This window comes from Salvelinus alpinus, chromosome 10, assembly GCF_045679555.1.
Source record: "Salvelinus alpinus chromosome 10, SLU_Salpinus.1, whole genome shotgun sequence".
Classification (NCBI taxonomy): domain Eukaryota; kingdom Metazoa; phylum Chordata; class Actinopteri; order Salmoniformes; family Salmonidae; genus Salvelinus; species Salvelinus alpinus.
This window is the reverse complement of record NC_092095.1, coordinates 47,491,097-47,513,156: the sequence shown is the minus strand read 5'-3', so window position 1 is coordinate 47,513,156 and position 22,060 is coordinate 47,491,097. Positions and strand designations below refer to the sequence as shown.

Below are 22,060 nucleotides of genomic sequence, written 5' to 3'. Positions count from 1 at the left end.
TGGCACGCTTCATTCAATAATCCATTGGTTTCCCCTCGTTCAAAATGCATACAAAATTAATCCCAAACGTTACCAATATACTTCGTCCAAACAAGTCAAACAACGTTCCTAATCAATCCTCAGGTACCCTAATATGTAAATAAACGATAAAATGTAAGACGGAAAATAGTATGTTCATTCCCGGAGATAAATAACCGATTGTGCGCCCTCACTGGCGCGCACACAAACATTTTCCAAACAAGCAGAGGCATAACGAAAGTCAGAAATAGCGATAAAATAAATCACTTACCTCTGAAGATCTTCATCTTTTTGCAATCCAAAGGGTCCCAGTTACACACTGAATGATCGTTTTGTTCGATAAAGTCCTTCTTTATATCCCAAAAATGTCAGTTTATTTGGCACGTTTGATTCAGAAATACACCTGTTCCAACTCGCCCAACATGCCTACAAAGGAATCTAAAAAGTTACCTGTAAACTTCGTCAAAGCAATTATAACAACGTTTCTAATCCAACCTCAGGTACCCTAATATGTAAATATTTGATCAAATTTAAGACTGAATAAACTGTGTTTAATACCGGAGAAAAAGAACAAGGAGTGCGCACTCATTCAAGCGCGCCAAAAGACTTAGAGTCCTTCTGAGGGATACTTCGAAAGAATACGAATACTTCATTTTACAAAAAACAAGCATGAACCAATTTCTAAAGACTGTTGACATCTAGTGGAAGCCATAGGAACTGCAATCTGGGTCCTAACTATTAGACTTTCCCATAGAAAAGCATTGAAAACTCCAATGACATCAAAAATTGAGTGTTTTCTATCCAGTACTACCATACATATGAATATCCTAGCTTCTGGGCCTGAGTAACAGGCAGTTTACTTTGGGCACCTCAGTCATCCAAACTTCTGAATACTACCCCCTAGCCTTAAAAAGTTTTAACCTCTCTGGGATAGATGGGACGCTTGCGTCCCAACAGCCATGTCAAAATGTAGAGCGCCAAATTCAAAAAAATTATATAAAATTAAACTTGATTAAATCACACATATAAGATATCAAATTAAAGCTACACTCGTTGTGAATCCAGCCAACATGTCAGATTTCAAAAAGGCTTTTCGGCGAAAGCAAACGATGCTATTATCTGAGGATACACCATAGTAAACAGAGAGAGAAGCATATTTCAACCATGCCGGCGCTACTCAAAACGCAGAAATAAAATATAAAAAACGCATTACCTTTTATGAGATTCTTTTGTTGGCACTCCAATATGTCCCATAAACATCACAAGTGGTCCTTTAGTTCGATTAATTCCGTCCATATATATCCAAATTGTCCATTTATTTGGCGCCGTTGTACCAGGAAAAACAGCGTTCAATTTGAGCAAAATCACGACACAATATCTAACAAAAAATTACCTCTAAACTTTGCCAAAACATTTCAAAGTACTTTTGTAATACAGCTTAAGGTATTTGTAAACGTTAATAATCGATCAAATTGAAGACAGGTCAATCTGTTTTCAATACAGGATATCAACAAACTCACGGAACATTTCATTTCTTGCCCAAATCTCAAACATAAACAAACGACGTCACTCCACTTCCGGGTTAATATCGTTTTCACCTCACTATGAAAAAACCTTAACCATTTTCCATACAATGGCGACATCCAGTGGAAGCAGTAGAAACTGCGCATTTACTGATTAGAATTCTGGTTTGCCCAACACAATCCATTGAACATAGAGGAACTGAACAATAAAAAAGTTAGTCCACAGGGTTTTGACTGCTATATAAGTTCTGTTATACTTACAGATATGATTCAAACTGTTTTAGAAACTTCAGAGTGTTTTCTATCCAAATCTACTAATTATATGCATATCTTATATTCTGGGGATGAGTAGCACGAAGTTGAAATTGCGCACGCTATTTTTCCCTAAGTGAAAACTCTGCACCCTATCCTAGAGAAGTTTAAGATAATCCATGTCATAACAACAAGTTGCCCAACGCTTCAAGTCAAGCTTCCTCCTCCACTCTCTCTCTCTCCCCACCCGGTAAATGACCGAGGTAAAGACAGTTTCAAGTTGGATATTCGACAGATATTCGCGCTTTCAAACCTCAATAGCTTTCAAACCACTTGAGCCACAGACTCCAAACAAGTGTCATGATGTTGGAAATATTGCACACAACATTGCCCAGGTCTTATTTTCACAATTTGGACATCAATTCACTTTCCAAAGTGAATAAACACGTGGAAATGTGAGCAGCATTTTATATTCCTAGTTGAATTAGTTAGGGAGCGTAAACAAAGTACAAACTTTTTTACATTCAAATTTCAATAGCTCCTTGGTCATGTGACCTAATGACTTCAAACAAGGTTCAGTATGTCCACTGACTACCCTTCTATATTGCACACCCTTTAGTTTGTACAAACAAGGTTCAGAATGTCCACTCAGTGGGCCTACATATTGCACACCCTTTAGTTTGTCAATTTTCATCTCATATGGTTTTACATGAACTTTTCAAAATGTTGAATTTCAATAGCTCCTTAGTCATGTGACCTGGTGACTTCAAACAAGGTTCAGAATGTCCACTCCGTGTACCTACACATATTTCTTTTTTTAGAATGGACCATTATCATGTAACTGTCTCGAAACAGGCAGCAGAAAAAATACATGTCATCTGTGCACTTATAGCGAATGGAGGACGCTTTTCCCTGTGGTTTATTTTCATGCCAGCCAGGTAGGCTATACTCCTGTTGTAAAGATAAGCAATGTGCTTAATATTAGCAAAGTTGAGAAGTAAATATAGTAGGCCTAGCCTATAGAAAGCTGTTGGGATCCTCCTCTTTTTAATAGAGGCCATCACTCTGTTTTCTCACGCAATTGCATAGCCTATAGAAATGTTGTGCAACATGAGCTCATGGGCTCTCATGAAGTGTTTGATTAGATTAGATGGACAATAGAGTGCCGAGTACCAGGCAGTTAGCAAGTTTGGTAGGCTACTAATGACCATCAGCAGCATCAGAGCTTGGAGAAGCTTAATTACCGTGACTAAATGGTCACGTGGAATTTGACTGCTGTTATGACTCGTGACCGCTGGTGTGACAGTAATATGATCACTGTAACAGCCCTAATCACAACCAGTGTATCAAATGGTTTGTACATCAGTTGAGTGTGTATGGGGCCAGAGTGAAATATTGTCTGTGGTGGCAGTTGACATGTTGCATTGAGAAGAGAGAAGAGGACTTTGTGCAGACAACTGAGGACCGATTTTCTGTCACAAACAGACAGTGAAAGTAGCGACAAAAGGTGATCTCAAATCTATGTATTCCCAAAAAGTTATTTATCATGAGGGGCATTAACAATTTCTAGTAATGCTGCATACTTCAATAAAAGTTCAAATCTCACCTTTCTGGTAAAAATAGTCATACATTGCTGAGGTGTTATCACCTTTGAGGGCACAAGCTCAAGTACACAGTGCAAATATGATACATCCTATAAAATATATCATATTTTTAATATTTTATATTTCCTATTCAACAAAACTGTAGGAATAAATGTGCATATTTTCTAAATCCTTGACTTCGTCATTTACAAAATAGCCTCCAACACTCTACTCAGCAAATTGGATGCAGTCTATCACAGGGCCATCCGTTTTGTCACCAAAGCCCCATATACTACCCACCACTGCGACCTGTATGCTCTCGTTGGCTGGCCCTCGCTTCATATTCGTCGCCAAACCCACTGGATCCAGGTCATCTATAAGTCTTTGCTAGGTAAAGCCCCGCCTTATCTCAGCTCACTGGTCACCATAGCAGCACCTACCCGTAGCACGTGCTCCAGCAGGTATATCTCACCCCCAAAACCAATTCCTCCTTTGGCCGCCTTCACTGGAACGAATTGCAAAAATCACTGAAGCTGGAGACTCATATCTCCCTCACTAACTTTAAGCACCAGCAATCAGAGCAGCTCACAGATCACTGCACCTGTACTGTACATAACCCATCTGTAAATAGCCCATCCAACTACCTCATCCCCCATACTGTTATTTATTTTATTAATTTTGCTCCTTTGCACCCCAGTATCTCTACTTGCACACTCATTTTCTGCACATCTATCACTCCAGTGTTTAATTGCTATATTGTAATTATTTCGCCACTATGGCCTATTTATTGCCTTACCTCCCTTATCCTACCTCATTTGCACACACTATATATAGACTTTTTCTATTGTATTATTGACTGCATGTTTGTTTATTCCATGTGTAACTCCGTGTTGTTGTTTGTGTTGCACTGCTTTGCCCTCATCTTGGCCAGGTCGCAGTTGTAAATGAGATCTTGTTCTCAACTAGCCTACATGGTTAAATAAAGGTGAAATAAATAAATAAAAATGTAAAGGTCTCTCTTAAACAAAACGTCTTCCCCCACCGCTGTGAACGTCACACAGAGCTCTAGCTTGGCTTCCTGAACTCGTTAGGAACTTGCCTTTCATCTCATATTAATCATGTCCATCTATGACAAACAGAATATGTTTTTTGTTTAAAATCTCTGAATTATTTTAGATTACTTTGATAAAGTTGGCTATAAATCAATCTCTGAATGTACTAGAGTGACCAAACCACTCTCCCCTGCTGCTCTATGATGTAATGGTGCTTTCAAGACAACTGGAAACTCTGAAAAAAAAACCTTGGTCAAATCATGATGTCTGTGATCTCCAGGTCAGAAATTCGGGGCTCTAGAAAGATGCCAGCGTTTCCGATTTGGAATTCCGAGTTGGATGACCCTTCAAAACGATTTTTCTCAGTCGGAGCTAGTATTTTTCCCAGTTGTCTTGAATGCACTGAAGTCGGAGTTCCCAGTTGCTTTGAATGGCATAAGGATTGCAGGCATGTGCTTAATTAGTGGCTTTAACGTAGGGTTTAGCCAGAAGTTGATGGACAGTCATAAGAGCGAATGAAATGGTAGGAGGGAAATCCCAGCTTCAAGTGGTGTCAGATTTCACATCCTACGTGACACAGGCAGAAGAGATATACTTCTGTGTCCGTGAGAACCAGGGCTACCGCTTCGATCTACAATGTCCACAGATCTATGTACAAGCAAAAATGTTGGTCGGAACCAGTACCAAAACCACACAGGTCCCATAGACAGGGGACGTTATATCTATGAGGTTGTTTTTATTTTTTAAATGTAACCTTTATTTAACTAGGCAAGTCACTTAAGAACAAATTCTTAATTACAATGACGGCCTACCCCGGCCAAACCTGGACGACGCTGGGCCAATTGTGCGCCGCCCTATGGGACTCCCAATCACAACCAGATGTGTTGCAGCCTGGATTCAAACCAGGAACTGCATTGACGCCTGAGATGCAGTGTCTTAGACCACTGCGCCACTCGGGAGCCCCATAGATATTAGATCTTTATGAAAAACATTTGACCTCAAAGGTCGACTAATAACTTGAGAAATTACCATCTGAATGGTAATCACAAACAGAGCAATATATTGACAATTGACCGTTTCCTCTTGGAGTGCTGTCTTCAGCTTTAAGAGCGCATCATTCAATCAGCTCACAGGGAATATGTATATTGAGTGAATTTCCTCCATGATGACCTTCCATGACAGGGGAGCGAGAACCAGGTTGCATTCCAAATGGCAACCTATTCCCTATATAGTGGTGTACTTACACTACTACAAAGTTGTGCACTATGCAGGGAATAGGGTTACATTTGGGACACAGACCTCACATTGAGTCTGGCCTAGTTTGAGCTCACAAACAGAGATACTCTATGTTCTTGTTCTAATATTTCCTCAATTTATTTGCTTTCAGAAGCCATATCCTGTAGTGGCGGAGATGAGAATGAATCGCCAGGAAAGAGTGACAGCCTGTCTTTCTGTAAATGTTTAGATAGGTGGCTGTGGATGTCACTGTGTTTGGGCGATAGCGGTCATAGAAATATAATTACTAGAAGGGACGTAATTAGGTTAGTCCATGGAAATACTCCTATGGGTACACTCAATGTGGCCGCCGGTCCACCTATCACAGAACATTGACTTGAATGGGATAATCTATTCTAGATTGGTTCAAACCTTATGTCACATTCTAGAATCTAATTCCATTTCTATGGCAGCAGCAGCCCGGATCCCCTGTACACCCCTCCTCTGACCCAGATATAAGCTTTGAACCATTGGCACACAGGACATGACAGGCAGGGATGTGACTGGGCTGACTTCCCAGCGTGCCTTGTGAGACAGGGGGGCTGCTCAGTGGAAGGGAGAAGGAGTGTGTGTGGGGGGAGGGAGGGAGGGAGTGATGTGAGGGGTCTGGATACTGCTGAAAGGGATACTGGGTCAGTCTCTTGGTGCTTCTCTGGGGTCCGCTCCTGTTCATCACTGATGGGCTGAATGGACTGTCGCTCCATCTCGATCAGATCCCACTCGCCCAGACTGTCAATAGGTCTCTCTCTCATCTGTCGATTCAGTCACAGAGAAAATCCACTCAAACCAACGAACCTACATTCAACAAATACACCAACAACCAACAAAATATACAGCAACACCCAATCACACCACACAACACTCTCCTCTCTACATATAATCAAGATACAAATAAATGATTGGACCTACAAAGTCCCGCAGCATAATCGCAAAACTTTTAGTGGAGCAACCACTGTAGCCCTCACACAGACACTGTGATTACAGAATGAGTAATGAGCTGTGTGTCCACTACTGGCGCTGCCGCTCTTAATCTGGCCCTATCAGTTTACAGATGCTTTGAAGGCTGGTCTGGCCGGGTGCAACGTTAGAAGCGAGACGTCTCTCTGATGTCAGGAAAGGAAAAAGCTCATGTGGAATATTCCATTTCCAACTCACAGAGAAAAGGGAAAAAACATCATTTGGCAAAACATTATTTTACTTTATAATTTGAGTCTAAGAACAGAGCCCCCCCCCTGCACAGAACAACGACAATCAGGCTTCTTTGGTCATTTCTTGTTGACGGTTCGGTCATGGTTTGTGCCTGGTGTGCTCGTTTCTGCTGGGATCAATCACACTTGCTCGCTAGCTAACAGATGGTGGTGTGCTCCTCTGTTGGTTCGGGTGTTGCGTTTAGGGACCATAATTGGGCTGTTATGTTGCACCGCAGAGCGTGCTAACAGCCGCGCACCCACTTTGACTGGGTAACAACATGTGTCGAGGCTCTGAATCACTGGTTGTGTAGCAGTGGGTATTACACCGTCAGTAAAGAGCCCAACTCAAAGCTGAGCCACAGTTCCCAGGAAGTAGCTAACAGTGAATGTTGTCAATCCATTGTGAGGGATATAAAAAGATATGAGACAATTACCTTTTTGGTCTGTTGTGAGACAAATTTCCCCCTTCAAGGGATAGTTTAGCGAATTGACGTAATTTCATTAAAACTTCCCTTTAAATTCAATACACAGTCTATTCATATTATGACTGTATCCATTTCCTCCCTCTTACCAATGCCAGCCAGAGAAATCCTTGAAATCACGGATATGTTACACGCCATACCTTCTGGTTGTGTTAGTGTTTAGGTATGAGGGCTGACATGGCCAAACAAAACCATGTGTAGGAGATGGGGAGCCATGTAAATGGAGGAAGCAGAGTAATCATATGCGTGTGTGTGCTTTGTGTGTGTGCTTTGTGTGTGTGTGTGAGAGAGACGCTGGGCACTTCAAAGCTTTGATGTTGGAGCTCCTGAACAAGGGTGACTAGAGGTCTGGGCTAATGGGAGGCCATGGAGAGATGAGAGGAAAACTATGGCTGGCTGACACTGTGTGTATGCATGTCTGTTTTCATGTTTGTGTTTGAAAGCCTGTGTGTGTGACCTATACAGAGAGTTTGTGAATACAAACAGTGTACAGTGTGTGAATAGAAATGTGCCTGTGAGGGTGTTTGTTAGAGTGTACAAGTGTGTACATGGCTATAGACGACACAATGTACTGTGTATGAGTGTGGGTGTGTATAAGCCGAGGTTACCTCAGTGTCCTCATACTAACAACCCATCTGAAACTCACACAAAGCAAGACAAATGACCACCAACATTCTCTGTATGGTATAAATCCTTTATTAAATAATCATAATAACAATATTAATAACAATCATAAAAAGAACATTTCTGTACAAAGCCCCCAAGCAACAATTAGGTCTGACCAGTGTCAGGGTCGTCCTTGTGAGGTTTAGCCCCTCTCTTGCCCAGAGGGGTGAGTTTGACTCATTCTTGCCCAGGGAGGTGTGTTTTAGCCCCTCCTGCCCAGACAGATTGTGCTACTGTTTCTGTATCTGTAATCTGATATGGGCTACAAAGGCAAGCTGGATCACAGAAGCTCCAAGGCACTTGGAAGAGAGTCAGTGGGGTCCAGTGATGGGAGCCTCTGGGATAGGAGAGGGAATGTGGGTTGGTGGGGTGGAGGGTGGAAGGGGATAGACTCTACCTCACGGCCCAGCGACCCCCCCCCAACAACCTGGGCCTCTCGGTCAGCACAAGCCTGGGTCCACTTCAGTGCATCCAGACGCACACAGCCCTATACATGCCCATCATTGCACCAGAATGACCAGGATACTCTTTCTTCGGTGTGTGCGTGCTAGCATGTGCACGCTGTGTATGCATGTGTGTGTGTGTGATCAGTGTGTGTGAAAGTGAGAAGTCTGAGGTACAGTGGAAAGATTTACTGTTCTCTTTCCCACTCCTCCTTCACAAGGCTAGAGAGTCCAGAGGGAGCAGATGTGTGTTTAAATCCTCCTGATTTACCTCTCCCCATAAACCTGTTTCCTGTTAAAAACGCCAGCCTCACCGTGACAACGCAAAATGGAGTCAAAGTGTGAAAAAAAGAGCAACAAACATCAAACGAGGAGCGCACAAGTGAAGAACCATGACACCAAGACCACATTGGTCCACTCTGAGGAAATGGTCTCCTTCCATTGGTGTTTCCTCTACCAATCGCTGACTTAAAGCTCAGATGTGTGTCCACTGTCAAGTAACGATCTAGAACATATATATATATTTTTGTTTTTGTATCCCACTTTGCGTTTTATCGTCGATTCGTTACTCATCCAACACACAGAGTACATTGTCCCCAGAGAGGTTGATTTAGGACGTTGTGCTCCATTGATTCATATTTTTGTTTCCTTCTTCTCTCTTCATCAGTTCTCATTTGTAGATGGCTATTCAGTCTCTGCTTGGATTTCCCAGCAATCCATAGGTTGCACTGGCCAAAACCATCTCCACCTTAACCTTTTACTTCACCTAGCCACAGTTTACTGTAAACACGACCGCCAACCTTTTCGATACAAACCCACCGGCAACCACTGCCTGAAACTAAATCTAACAATAAACTCCCTTGCTTTCTATCTTCAAACGGAACACGTTTAGAAGAGAACATGATTAGAACCCCCCCCTTCTCCCCCCATTCCCTCCTTTCTTTATCAGCATTCACAGGCTGGCAACAGGCCAAAACGAGAAAGAAAACAGAGAAGAATTTAACAAATAACAAAAAGACACACCAAAGACGGTGATTAGTCTAAAAATACCCCAGACCTGTCAGAAAATGGGGCGGAGAACTGAGGCTGATGTGTTACAGAGACGCAAGAGTCTAACTCAACAAAAACACTTCATAAAGAATTCACTTCACTAGGTTCTAGGCCACTGTGTCCACGTGATAGAGAAATACTATCTAAGCACTGCATGAACACCTGTCTAAGGCGTTTTCTGTGTCAAGGAGTTTAGCATAACATCTTTCCAGTTTAAAAACTAGACCTAGAAAACTATGATGTATTTATATGGAGTTCTCAATTTTGGGGGGGGGGGATAGTAGGTATTGATATGTGTTGATATTTGAACTCCCCTGGCAATGGAACAGTCTGCTATAGGGACCACTTTGGGAAATACCCAGTCCTTCCCTCATTGGTTTTGGTCCAGAAAACCCCACCCTGGACTGCACCGCTTTGATTGAAGCAGGGTGGAGGGGTCTCAAGATCAGTCTAAAAAGTGTAATTTCCCCAAAATGTCCTTCCATCTGGCAGGTGTAGTCCTTCAGCTCAGAAAGGAAATTCACATTCCAAGCAAAGGAGAGAAAACAAAGGAGAAGATAATCTCCTCAAAATGGCCGCCTCTCTCCTTTCCTCTACCCCTCTCCTCTCCCCACTCTTTCTCCTCATGCCTCGGTGCAGCAGCGCTGCTGGTTGAGCTTCACCTTGTGCTTGAGGCCGTCATACAGCTCAAAGTTGTAGTTCTCCAGCGTGGTAGAACTACGCGATGACAGGCCACTGTAGGAGCACGTGCAGTAGAGCAGCATGCCGGCGCACACAGCGCCCAGCAGCACGCCCAGGGAGCTCATAACGATGATGGTGACCAGGATGGGGTCCAGCGTGTACAGCCACGAGTTGTCCTTGTCTGCCGAGGAGGAGACGCGCGTCTCCAGTGGCTCGGAGGACGGGGCCGCCGTACTCAACTCCTCGGGGAACGCCCAGCCTGGACGACAGGAGAAAAAGAGAGGGAGAGGGAGGAGAGAGAGAAGAGAGAGGGGAGATGTGGGGGGGGGAGAGAGAGAGAGAGGGGAGAGTGAGGGAGAGAGAAAGAGAGAAAAAGAGAGATGCTTATTAGAAACGAGGTGTTTTTTCACATTTGGAAAAACTTATTGCAGTAATGGACACATGAAATACATTGTAGTTGATGGAAGCACTTACCTCCATCTAACTCGTCCCTGCCATTAAAAAGTCTGCTGTCTCCAAACTCTGGTCTCCTATCTATGAGAGAAGAAGATACAACAGAACAATTGTACAAAGTATGTACAATGCCAAGCATCCATACAGTACATTTTGGTTTCATGCAATAATGTAAGCTGTCTATGTCAAATCTTCTTTCACTGTAATTACTAATTACAGTAATGAATTGCTATAATATGTGTTGGGGCTGCTAAAGTCCAATGGCATACAGACACATACCACAATGTAGAAAAATATCACTTTATTACCACAGATCATACTATATTCACATTCATTTAACTATTTCAAATCACACTTTCGACATAGCTCACAAAGAGGTGCAAAGCCCAAGTAAAGTATCAGCAAACAATTTTACCATCATCATCATCATCATCATCATCATCATCATCATACAAATAGATTATGCATTGAGCGCTAAACAGACAAAGAGATAATCAAACACAGTTCCCATCCTGGCTTCCACCCACTGCGTTGCGATGTGGTGTGATCATCATGAGATACCAATGAGTATCAGCACTGAGAGTGGTGCTTAGGAGTGCATAAGCCTAGCCCTCCGTTCAACCCCCCCAAAATTCACCCCGACGCTGTTTTTGAAAACGCCACTTTAACTTCAGGTTTATTTTCATCTTGAGTGGTGTGTGCGCAACACTTGGCATGTGGACGGAGGTGGGAGTAAGTGCTTGGCAGGAACACCTTAACTGGAGCCCTCAACGAGAATCATTAATATTGTCTCCAGGGGCAACTGCTGTTGGCTGCTGGTGTGTGTGTGGGGGGAGGGGTGCATGTGCGCATGTGTGAGAGAGAGACTGCATGTGGGTGTGTGTGTGTTTGCGTGAGAGATTGTGTCTGTGTGTGCAGGAGATGGGAAAAGAGAAAAGTGCTTACTACAGCCTAAATAAATGTTATCGCTCCATTACCTAATTAGAGATATTAAGAGCTTGGAGCGGACCTACGGTGAGATGGACAGAGTGGGGTGCCCAACCCCCAGTTGATTTAAAAGCACATTGTGAGTGGATGCCAAAAAACTCCTCTTCACTCTGAGAAAAGTAAAAAGCCTGATTGCCACACACATTCACCCAACTTAATAGGAAGACTCTATGGTCCTTATAGCCTTCTTCAAACCCCCCCAGATAACATGGTGGCTTCCGTAGAAATGTTCTATTTAATTGTGTGGAGGCATCACTCTAACCCAAACACGGTTGTCCTACTTAAAGGGACAGTTCATTCCAAACTCAAAGTTTGTCAGATGCTTTCAGACCTGGGAATTGGTCTTATGTTGAGATAAGTTCACATCCCAGGCCACCGGTTGTAAATGGAAGCACCATCATTTGCTGATTTTATTTGGTGTTTATCTTTTCCACTCATTCGAGGTTGAGGCATATAGCTGGATCTACACAACTATGGGACGTGGACTCATCTCATAGACTACTTTTGAGATCGGAAAACACCTTTGACATATTTGGTGGTTAAATGGGCAGGTATTGAACTAAACTAGCTCTGGATGTACTATAATGGTGAGATAGACAACTGTTTATCATTAAAGGGATAGTTCAACCAAACTACACAATTAAAAAAACAAAAAAAATCCCCTGAAAGCAGTCTATATAACCCATGCTTAGGCTTTGTTTACATGGCCACTGTTTTGTAATTTGGGTGAACTTCCCCTTTAAGGGCCATCTGATTCTCAGAGCTCGACATAACCACTAACAAACCAGCCAACTTAAATATGTGCTAACTATTATCATAATTGGGCCTGGTCCCATTTGAAACATATTTCCAATTCTCTTGGCCACCAGTTATACCATTACATTCTTTGCCATTTTGTTTATACCCTCAATGCTCTAATGAGGGATGCATCCCGCCAGCATCATTCTTAAGTTATGGGGAAGCATTGTTTGTAGTTTGTCTCTGGTTTCCATGATGTTTTGGTGCATTCTCAACTAAGAGCACACGCAACAGAAAAAAAAGTCTTACAGCTGTTTGAGAGTATTGCATAGAGTTGGATGTGGGGCTTACCAGCCACATGTTGTCACATGGGTGACGCCATTGAGGACTTTCCAAGATAGAACACAAACAATGTGGGAATGAGCATTAATCACTGATGATGATGATGATGATGGTTGATAATGATATTATAAAGACAGGGACTCTGCTCACAGACTGACTGAGGGGTCATAATTCAATCAAAAGCTTGATGCAGGGTTTCCAGTGTGGGACCACTGAAATATTATTATTGAGCTGCGTGAATGAGGTTGATTCCTCAGGTCAATAAGAGTGACACAAAAAATGCTCAACTTCATATTCAAACATGCTTTTAGTCTTACACTGGAATACCCAATAACCCGGCCCGCGCATAATAAACAAAACACAAGTAATCGTTACAGTGTATCTATTATAACATTTCCTTCAGTAATAGTAACACTGACACCTTAGCCTGTCCTGGCGCGCTATCTTTATAATGAAGCCTCTCCTGTAGCGCATCCATTGTCTCTGACTGTAGCATTCCCTCTCCTCCCGCTCTTCTCTCTCCTCAGAGTGTTCCAGCGGAGCTGTCAGTAAGACAGTATCTCTCACTTGTCTGTTTGTGGTCCGACAGCGCTGGAGGTCTTACATGGCTGAACTACTACACCCACACCAGGCCGGGAGGTTAGCCCACACCGAGTGTGTCCGTGCTGGTGCGATTTCAGGAATCCCCGGGGGGGTAGGAACCAGAACTAGAACCAATAGTCCTGTAAGGCTGGAGGTTGGGTTTGAAACGAGCCACTCACATAGATCGCTTCATCTCTCTCTGAATCACATCACCACAGCTTGAAGTGTGAAATGTCCTACGACCAACTCCCCCATAAAAACAGTGACCGAAACTACGTCCGTAGTCCGTAGGCAGATTCAAATGATAGAAATAGTGTTCGAAGAGTTAGTCTGTGAACAATAACATCCGCTGCTGATGAAAGCAGGACCTAACAGAAAATGTCACTGTCAATACCACTCCGATCCTTGTCCCCCGTTGCATCATCCGTGATCCATGCCATCAAAAAGGGGAGGTGTTTAGCTGTAAGCCCCACCGCTTCCTTTCAGCAGAGGGCATATGTTTGGTGGCCGTGGTTGTCTAGCCTCACGGTGAGCACCGGCTCCGTCCCTGGAGCGGCCGTTACCGGGTTACTGGCTGAGCACTGGGAGTACTGAAAGTACTGGGATTGGCTGTGGTAGGCCACAGAGAGCTGGCTCTTCTTCGCTGCCAGCCTTCGTCGATGGCAACAGAGCGCCCGTACCAAGATGGCCACTGCCAGGAGTATCAGGGCACCCCCGGCGGCCACGAGGTAGTACCAGAGGGTGGGTATGAGTGGCAGCGCCAACGTGTCAACTGTGGGGTCACTCCCGCCAGGAACACCTCCCCCTGGTGGAGAGATAAGGAATATGTTGGCTCGGGGGGGTAGTAGAGAGGAGGCAAGCTAAGCACATCCAATGGACTGCTTTGTTTTTTGTGTTTTTTTTTCTCCCCTGTGGCTTTCCATCACATGAACAGCAGGCGTACGAGCACATGGGCATGCACAAGCATGCCAGCTCAAACGGGGGAAAAAAGTTATTCATCACAGATAATGGCTAAAACAAATCAAATGCATCAGGGTTTTTTTGATCTGAGGATTGAAGCTTGGGTGGCAGTCGATGGTGAGAGAGGTGATTTTCACACTAAGAGCAGTGGAGTATAGCTACAGATTTGAAATGAGTCTGTGGGATTGAATTGATCCAATGCTCCAATGAATAAAGGTCTCATGTAATAACTTGGGTGTGAAACAAAGGGTGTGATAATTAGCTGTAACAGAACGGACGCACGCACGCACACACACACACACACACACACAGACCCACTGGACGGAGACATCTGAACAATATGAATTGATACCTAATTAACTTGACAACAAATATCATTTCAGTTTGAACGAAATCAAACCAAAGAGGTTTCAAGCCCTGTGGTTGATTTATGATTGACACCTGGGTTGGATCAAGACACAAACTGTGTACGTTGTTGACTTTTTGTACATTCAATTGAAAAGTCACTGATGCAACGTTACGTGACGACGCTGATGAAGTAAAATATTTTCCCCCCCAACGAGGAGCCACTACTTCCTGTTGGTACAGGAAATCCCAGTGCTCCACTGACCAATCATAAGACCCCATGGAGCCCACATAGGAATGTTCTGGATTATTCTCTCTTTAATTTGGAGACAGTGATGGAATATGTTTGGCAGGTTCAAATGGATTTATTTGGAAGACACATTGCTGTTCTGTTCTAGTCTTTGTTTTTGTTGCTCTCTTGGTCAGTTCTTTCCTCTTCAGGCCAAGAAGTATCTCAGTGGAGACCCTCCTCTACTAACACAGCTCCTCCACTTCAATCCTATGAACCCCTCTCACATTCTTTGCGCAATCGCCCTAACAACGTCTTCCTATTCATACACGTCTGTGAAATCATACGCCGACAACAGTTTCCAAGAACTCTTAGGTCTCATCTAAGAAAATGGACCAAAACCAGCAGTTTAAGAGAGAGAGGGAGAGAGGGAGAGAGAGAGAGAGGGAGAGAGAGAGAGGGAGACAGAGAGGGAGAGGGAGAGGGAGAGGGAGAGGGAGAGAGGGAGAGGGAGAGGGAGAGGGAGAGGGAGAGAGAGAGAGGGAGAGAGAGAGAGAGAGAGAGAGAGAGAGAGAGAGAGAGAGAGAGAGAGAGGGAGAGAGAGAGAGGAGAGAGAGGGAGCGAGGGAGAGAGGGAGAAAGTGAGAGATAGCTGAGAGACTCCATGTACGGTGTAGAGTTGAAGCCACCCTGAGTATTCGACCATGTCACATAATTACAGAGGGAAATGGTGCGTGTACCTGCCACTGCACTGTGCACACGCTCATTAGACAGAGCTGAGAGGATGAGAGAGACACCGGCGTCGCAGCTGAGTCACTCTATTTGATTACGTTTCACTAGGAAGTGTGTATGTGTGAGTTTTTGCGTGTGTGCTTTTGTGTGTCTGTGTGGGCGTGCGTGCATGTGTGTGTGTATGAGTCTGTGTGTGTCTGTGTCTGTGTGTATGTTTGCGTGCGTCGCGGTGGAGGAAGAAATTGCACACATCACACACACAAATTCCCAAGCTCTTATCGTATTGGAATCAGCAGCCAAAAACGCTATATCAAGCAATAACATCAATCCCCTATAGCTCTCCCAATATTTCTATTGAGGCAGACATGTCAAAGCAATAGTATGAATTTCTCTGCAATAAACTGGATTCTGCTGGATTCAGTGGGCTCTGATGTCGTTTGATGATGTCTGGATGCTGATGATGATTTTGGGAATCGTTTGTCCCCAAGGCAGCATTAATCAAGTGGCGAACACAGCTCTTGCACACCCATTTCTCTTGATTGGACTGGGCTTGTCACATGGGTGCCATCAAGCAAAGCTCCCATTAGCCAAAGCTGTACAGTGCAGCGCAGCGAGCAGGAAGCGGAAAGATTTGCACAGGAAGTGACATCATTACACGGCTAAAGGGGCGCAAACTCACCTGTCATGTCGGGAGGGAAGGCAGCAAAGGGATCTGAAAGAGAGAAACAAGACTGTTTATAACCTGAACAATAGCTAGGAAAGTCAGCTAAAAACATTTAAACAAATTTAATTCGGATTCTGTTGGCACTGATATCACTCTATAGCCTATTGACAACTTTCTCAGTACTGCAACTCAAAAGAAATAGAATGAAAGAGCCTGTAGGTATGTGTTCTTGGGGTAGAATGCAATGTCAAAGAGTGTGTTATTGTGAGTTGGGAGACTTGGAGGGCGACTGTGTGAAGTTTGAGTCATTCAAAGTTGTGGAGTCCAGTTGAGCTGGGGAAGATTGCTGCCTGGCTGGCTGACTGCACACACAACGTTGAGTCTGATTGACTTGGAAAGGCAACAAAAAGAATTGGGGCCTGTGAGAGGGGTGACTTGGGAAGGGGAGACTTTTTGGCGGTAACACCAATGTGCTGTGAACAAACTCGACTGCGCTGGTTGATAAGAGCACTCCCAGCATGCCTTGGGAATGAGGAAGAAGGAGAAAATGGGTAGAGAGGGGGAGAGGCACTTCCACACCGGTTGACAGAGGGAGGACGGGTTTTCATCTTTCGTCTCACAACCACACTACCGTACACCCCCCCCCCCCTCCCCCCACACACACAGCCTAACTCTATGAAGTCAAACTCGATGATGGCAGGTTTTTGGCTCAAAACCCACGGTCTGTCTGTGATCTGTTTAAGACCTACTCCTAAACCCCCCCTGCTCTGGCTAGATTAAAAAGCCCAGCACACACACACACACACACACACACACACACACACACACACACACACACACACACACACACACACACACACACACACACACACACACACACACACACACACACACACACACACACACACACACACACACACACACACACACACACACACACACACACACACACACACACACACACACACACACACACACACACACACCTGTGCCGGATCTATTGCTTTGACGGCTCTGGAAAGCTCTGTTTACAGATACGAGAGGAGAAGAAGAAATCTAACGAAACATAGATTAGCATCGCAGGGGCCCACGGGGCGTTTATGGCCTACTTTCTATTCTTCCTTTCTTTTTCTGGCAGAGGAATAACACTCCACTCTTTCGTTCATTCTCTCTCCTTTCATCTCTTCGCCCCGGCTTTCAGAAGTACCAGTCAGTCTATCCCCGAAATTCTGATGAGGGAACTTGTGGTGTGTGTTTGTGTTTGTGTGTGTGTGGGGTGTTTAAAGCACAACTGGAGTGACAGGTCGGGGACCCCAAGGGAGGAGAGGAGGAGGAGGAGGAGACAGAGGTAGAGAAGAAATGAGAGAGAGAGAGAGATAGAGGGGGGAACAGAAGTTGAGTGGTGTGGTGGGATGACGGAGGAAAATAACTGGGGTGCTGGAGGGTCAGGTGTGTGTATACACATGTATGTATGTGTGTGTATGCACATGTATGTATATGTGTCAGTGAGTGTGTGTACACATGTTTGTATAATCTGCAGACTTACGTGTGCACTCCTCCAAAGGTGTACCAGAACTCATGTGGATGTTGTCGATCATGATATGGCCCTTGGTTCCGTGGTCAAAGAAGCCTTCCATAACCACCTGAGAGGAGGAGGAAGAGGAGGAGGAGGAGGAAGGGTAAGGGAAGGAGGAGGAGGAAGAGTAAGGGAAGGAGGAGGAGGAGGAGGAAGAGTAAGGGAATGAGGAGGAGGAAGATTAGGGGAAGGAGGAGGAAGAAGCAAATGACCTACATGTAGATGCAGGGATACATCTTATACATGGAATCGATAACCATGAATATGGACCACTGCAACACATAACCACTAGTAATATACTTCTGCTTGTTTCTCCAGCTAACTCTTCTCCAGCTAACTCTTCTCCAGCTAACTCCTCTCCAGCTAACTCTTCTCCAGCTAACTCCAGCTACCTCTTCTCCAGCTAACTCTTCTCCAGCTAACTCTTCTCCAGCTAACTCTTCTCCAGCTAACTCCAACAGGCAATTTCTATGGAAGGGAGAGGGGAGCATGCTGACGCCCGAATACCTGGAACTCTTTGGGGGATCGGGGCAGGATGGTGCGACCCTCCTTCCAAACGGGGCCCTGGTCGCCGCGGAGTGCCCAGAGAAGGGTCTCCTTGTGATGGGCATCGCGGAGAAGGATGCGCAGGGTGCCCTGGGCCTCTCCCCACAGCTGGTAGGAGAAGAGCAGGCAGAGAGGCCCCGTGTCAGGTCCCACCATGGGGCTTAGGATCCTGGCTCGTTGCCGCGCCATCTTGGGGTTGGCTTCGATGTACAGGTAGCTATTCAGGTCTGTGTGGGGAAGGGAGACAATGCAGTGGTGGGTTTAGAGACTTGAGATATTGCAGTGAGGGGAACACAGTACGTATACACACACGTATGGGCAATACATACACGTAGGCACATGTGCACACACACGAGGGAGTGTACACACACACGTGCGCACATCAGTGCATCTGCACACACAAGAATAAAACCACACAATACCACAACTACAAGGTCAGACTTACAATAGCACAGGGATATGATACATATCAAAACACACCTAACAGAAGAATAGGGTCAGTGAGAGAGTCAAGCACTAAGGGAAGGTGATGAATTCACAGCCAACCCAAGGGAGCCATTCCCATTGCTATTCAGGTAGACCCCATTACATAATAGCATTGGGTTCAACGCAGACAGTTGTTTATAGAAGAGGATGTTTAGTTAGTAAATTGGATGTGGACTTCGGAATCCTTTGAGGGATTGAACCTGACAGGGCGTGTGTATGTAGAGTTAAGTGGGCTACGGACCAGTATCAACACATTGCTGACAAGATCACCTGTGCTTTATCGCAGTGTGTGTTAGAGCAGTTAGGTGAGGGAACTACAGATAAAAATCATTGTGTGTGTGTGTGTGTGCGTGTGTGTGTGTGTGTGTGTGTGTGTGTGCGTGCGTGCGTGCGTGCGTGCGTGCGTGCGTGTGTGTGTGTGTGTGTATTGTCCAAGAGGCACTAGGTACAATGAAGTTATGGATATTAGCATCCCCATATTCCAGCTGAATGTTCATGTATAAACCGTTATATATTACAAACTGACATGTAATTATGTAATATATATATAAATAGTATATGTTATATCCCCTGTACTCAGGCAACAGGTGTAAATTGAAAACAATGTCTATCTTCAAAATATGATTAAAATTATCATTTTGACCCCATGGACTTTCAGTCCTTGCATCTATAGCTCCATCTACGAATTGTTTGGTGATTACATTTATCCAGCTTCATCCCTCAGCTTCATAGAAAACATTTATTTGATTTATTTCATAGAAAATACATTTTCATTCAGGAATGGGCCTTTATATCTGTTTAGTTGAAGCTAGACCATAGAAACAGAACTCGATGAGCACAGTGCACAATGTCATAGTCATTGACCTCGATTGTGATGCAGCTGTGATGTCATCCGAACACCTGTGAAGCAACGTTCTAGAGGTCAACCAAATCATTTAGGCACTTGAAAGCATTGCCTATCACATTGCTATCTGCTCTGAACAATTAAACAATATATAATTACGCCAAGTTCTTTCAATAATGGACTATCTCCAATATCTGAGCCAGTTTGGGCCCCTCCATCCATTCCCTTTGGACCAGTTCATCTGGAAAGTGTTGAGGATGGTTCCAAAGGACGTTCTCGCCTCATGGCTGATCACACAGACTGGAGGATCTCCCGCGCCTGGAGTGGCTACCTACCAGGTCCTGAACCAGGTTTGTTTGGCCTAGATTATAGTGACTAGTCTGAAATGGCAACTTATTCCCAATATAGCTAGTGAAATTCTTTTGACCAGAGCCCAGGGCCTAGGGCGGTTTACTCTAAAACACATTGTGACAAATGTTGATGTAAAAAGGGCTTTATAAGTACAATGTGTTTTATTGATTGATTCATTGCAGGGACAATGGCAAAGTCCATTTTTGAACACCCAACCTGCATGCCAGCTCCAGCCCAACTCAGCCCCTGCCACCTTTCAGCTAAACTCCAGCTATGGACAAGACCAGGACCATTTTATGGACTGGAAAGAGGGGCCCCAGATCAACAACAACAATCAAGTGCATTGTCATCAGGATATGGAGCCAATGGATGTCAATGTTGTTGTGGAGGTGAAAGACAACAGCCAATCAGTAGCCACTTGGCAGGCAACAGTCTGGCCCAGCCAATCAGCAGCTAAAGGCCAGGCAACAGTCTGGCCCAGCCAATCAGCAGCCACTACCAAGACAACAGTCTGGCCCAGCCAATCAGCAGCTAAAGGCCAGGCAACAGCCTGGCCCAGCCAATCAGAAGCCACTACCAAGACAACAGTCGGGCCCAGCCAATCAGCAGCCGCTACATTTTTGTCATCTAGCCAGCAGAATGCCGCTATATTTTGGCCATCGAGCCAGACAGCAGTCTCCAACAACCAATCAGCAGCCTGCACTAAGAGAGATGGTGACGACATGAGGAGCAGCAGCAATTGCCAGGTGTTTGACCCCAAGAGTAGGAGGATGTAAATGTGAGAGACTCTTAAGGGTAATTTTTCCCAAAAATGGAGGGTCAGTGTCACAGCCAAAAGACTCAGTCCATCACAGAGACCTTGACGTGTGGATCACAGCATAAGAAGCTGTAGAACCACAAGCTTGACTATTTTTCATAGAAAAATAAATGTTTGATTGATTGCAAACTAAATTCAGCATGGCTCTTTTGTGTCCATGTTATGGTGGTTACTGTAGCTACATGTATGTCGTAAAAGAATGTGCTGTCGTGGAGGGAACTAAATCATTTATTTGATTGTATTAAAGGTTTAGACCAACTGTATAAGGACAGCAATCAGCATCCATAATGCAAATGCAGATAACTCACTTGTAATGAATTTAACACTTTATCAAGGAAATGTACACTCTACAATTTGTACCTAACTTAAATCTGGGAGACGACTGAAGTTTGTATTGTATGTGAGAGGGAGAGAAAGCTTGAGTACATTGAAGTGTGTATTATACTGTGCAGTATGTGCATGTGTGTGTAGCCACCCTAATAGTCTGTCATGATGACAGCCCCCCTCTGCTCTCTAGTGTGTGTGTCACATCAGTGTGTGTGTGTGTTTGTAAGGAGCCCTCCCATGCAGCACCATATAGCACTGTCGATCGCTGTGCGTCTATCTGTGTGTGAGTGTGTGCATGCGCGAGTGTGTGAATGCAAGTGTGTGTGTGTGTGACTGTGTGTATATGGGTGTATGAGTGTGTGTGCGCGAGTGTGTGCATGCGTCCGTACGTCTGCGTGTGTGTACGTGCGGGTCTTCACCACACAGAAAACATCCCCACTTTATCAAACTGATCTTAATGCGTTCGCAGAGACCCCCCTCTCCCTACACCTCGGGTGAACCCGGCGTCTCTGAACGCTCCCCCCATTGTTCCGCAGCTTGTTCGGCAGACAGCTCATAATCGAGAGGGGCGCGTTCACGTGATGTGATGCAACAGCATTATTAATCCATTTTCTCAGCAGTCTCCTGCAGCGAGCGAAGACAAAGAGAACTCAATCCACAAACACGGGCCTCGTTATCGACGCCGCGGGCACCACACGTTGATATGCTACGGCGCGAGTTCTCCAGCTGTTATGTTTTTACATTTTAGAGAGAGAGAGATCAAGAGGTTACTGGGTCTGGGTTTTCTGGGTCACGAGAGAGATAAAGAAAGGGAGGGAGAGAGGGGGAGGGAGAGAGAGAAAGAGGGGGGAGCGTGGGACAGTGAGA

At 44.7% G+C, this 22,060-nt stretch overlaps 1 protein-coding gene across 2 annotated transcripts in view; it reads right to left on the bottom strand.

The window, feature by feature from the left end:
• Positions 1-8,048: 8,048 nt before the first annotated feature.
• The window catches only part of LOC139532123 (neuropilin-2-like), a 67,067-nt gene continuing 53,055 nt past the window's right edge, over positions 8,049-22,060 (bottom strand). Inside the window, exons 13-17 of one of the 2 annotated variants that reach the window (XM_071329308.1) lie at positions 18,330-18,595; positions 17,793-17,889; positions 16,262-16,294; positions 10,690-10,749; positions 8,049-10,474 (exon numbers count right to left, since the gene is read on the bottom strand). In XM_071329308.1, coding sequence (XP_071185409.1) covers positions 10,158-10,474; positions 10,690-10,749; positions 16,262-16,294; positions 17,793-17,889; positions 18,330-18,595 — 773 coding nt within the window. In that variant the 3' untranslated portion in view covers positions 8,049-10,157. Of the gene's footprint in view, positions 10,475-10,689; positions 10,750-10,954; positions 14,123-16,261; positions 16,295-17,792; positions 17,890-18,329; positions 18,596-22,060 lie in introns of those variants that run through there. The other variant, XM_071329309.1, reaches the window with a different exon arrangement.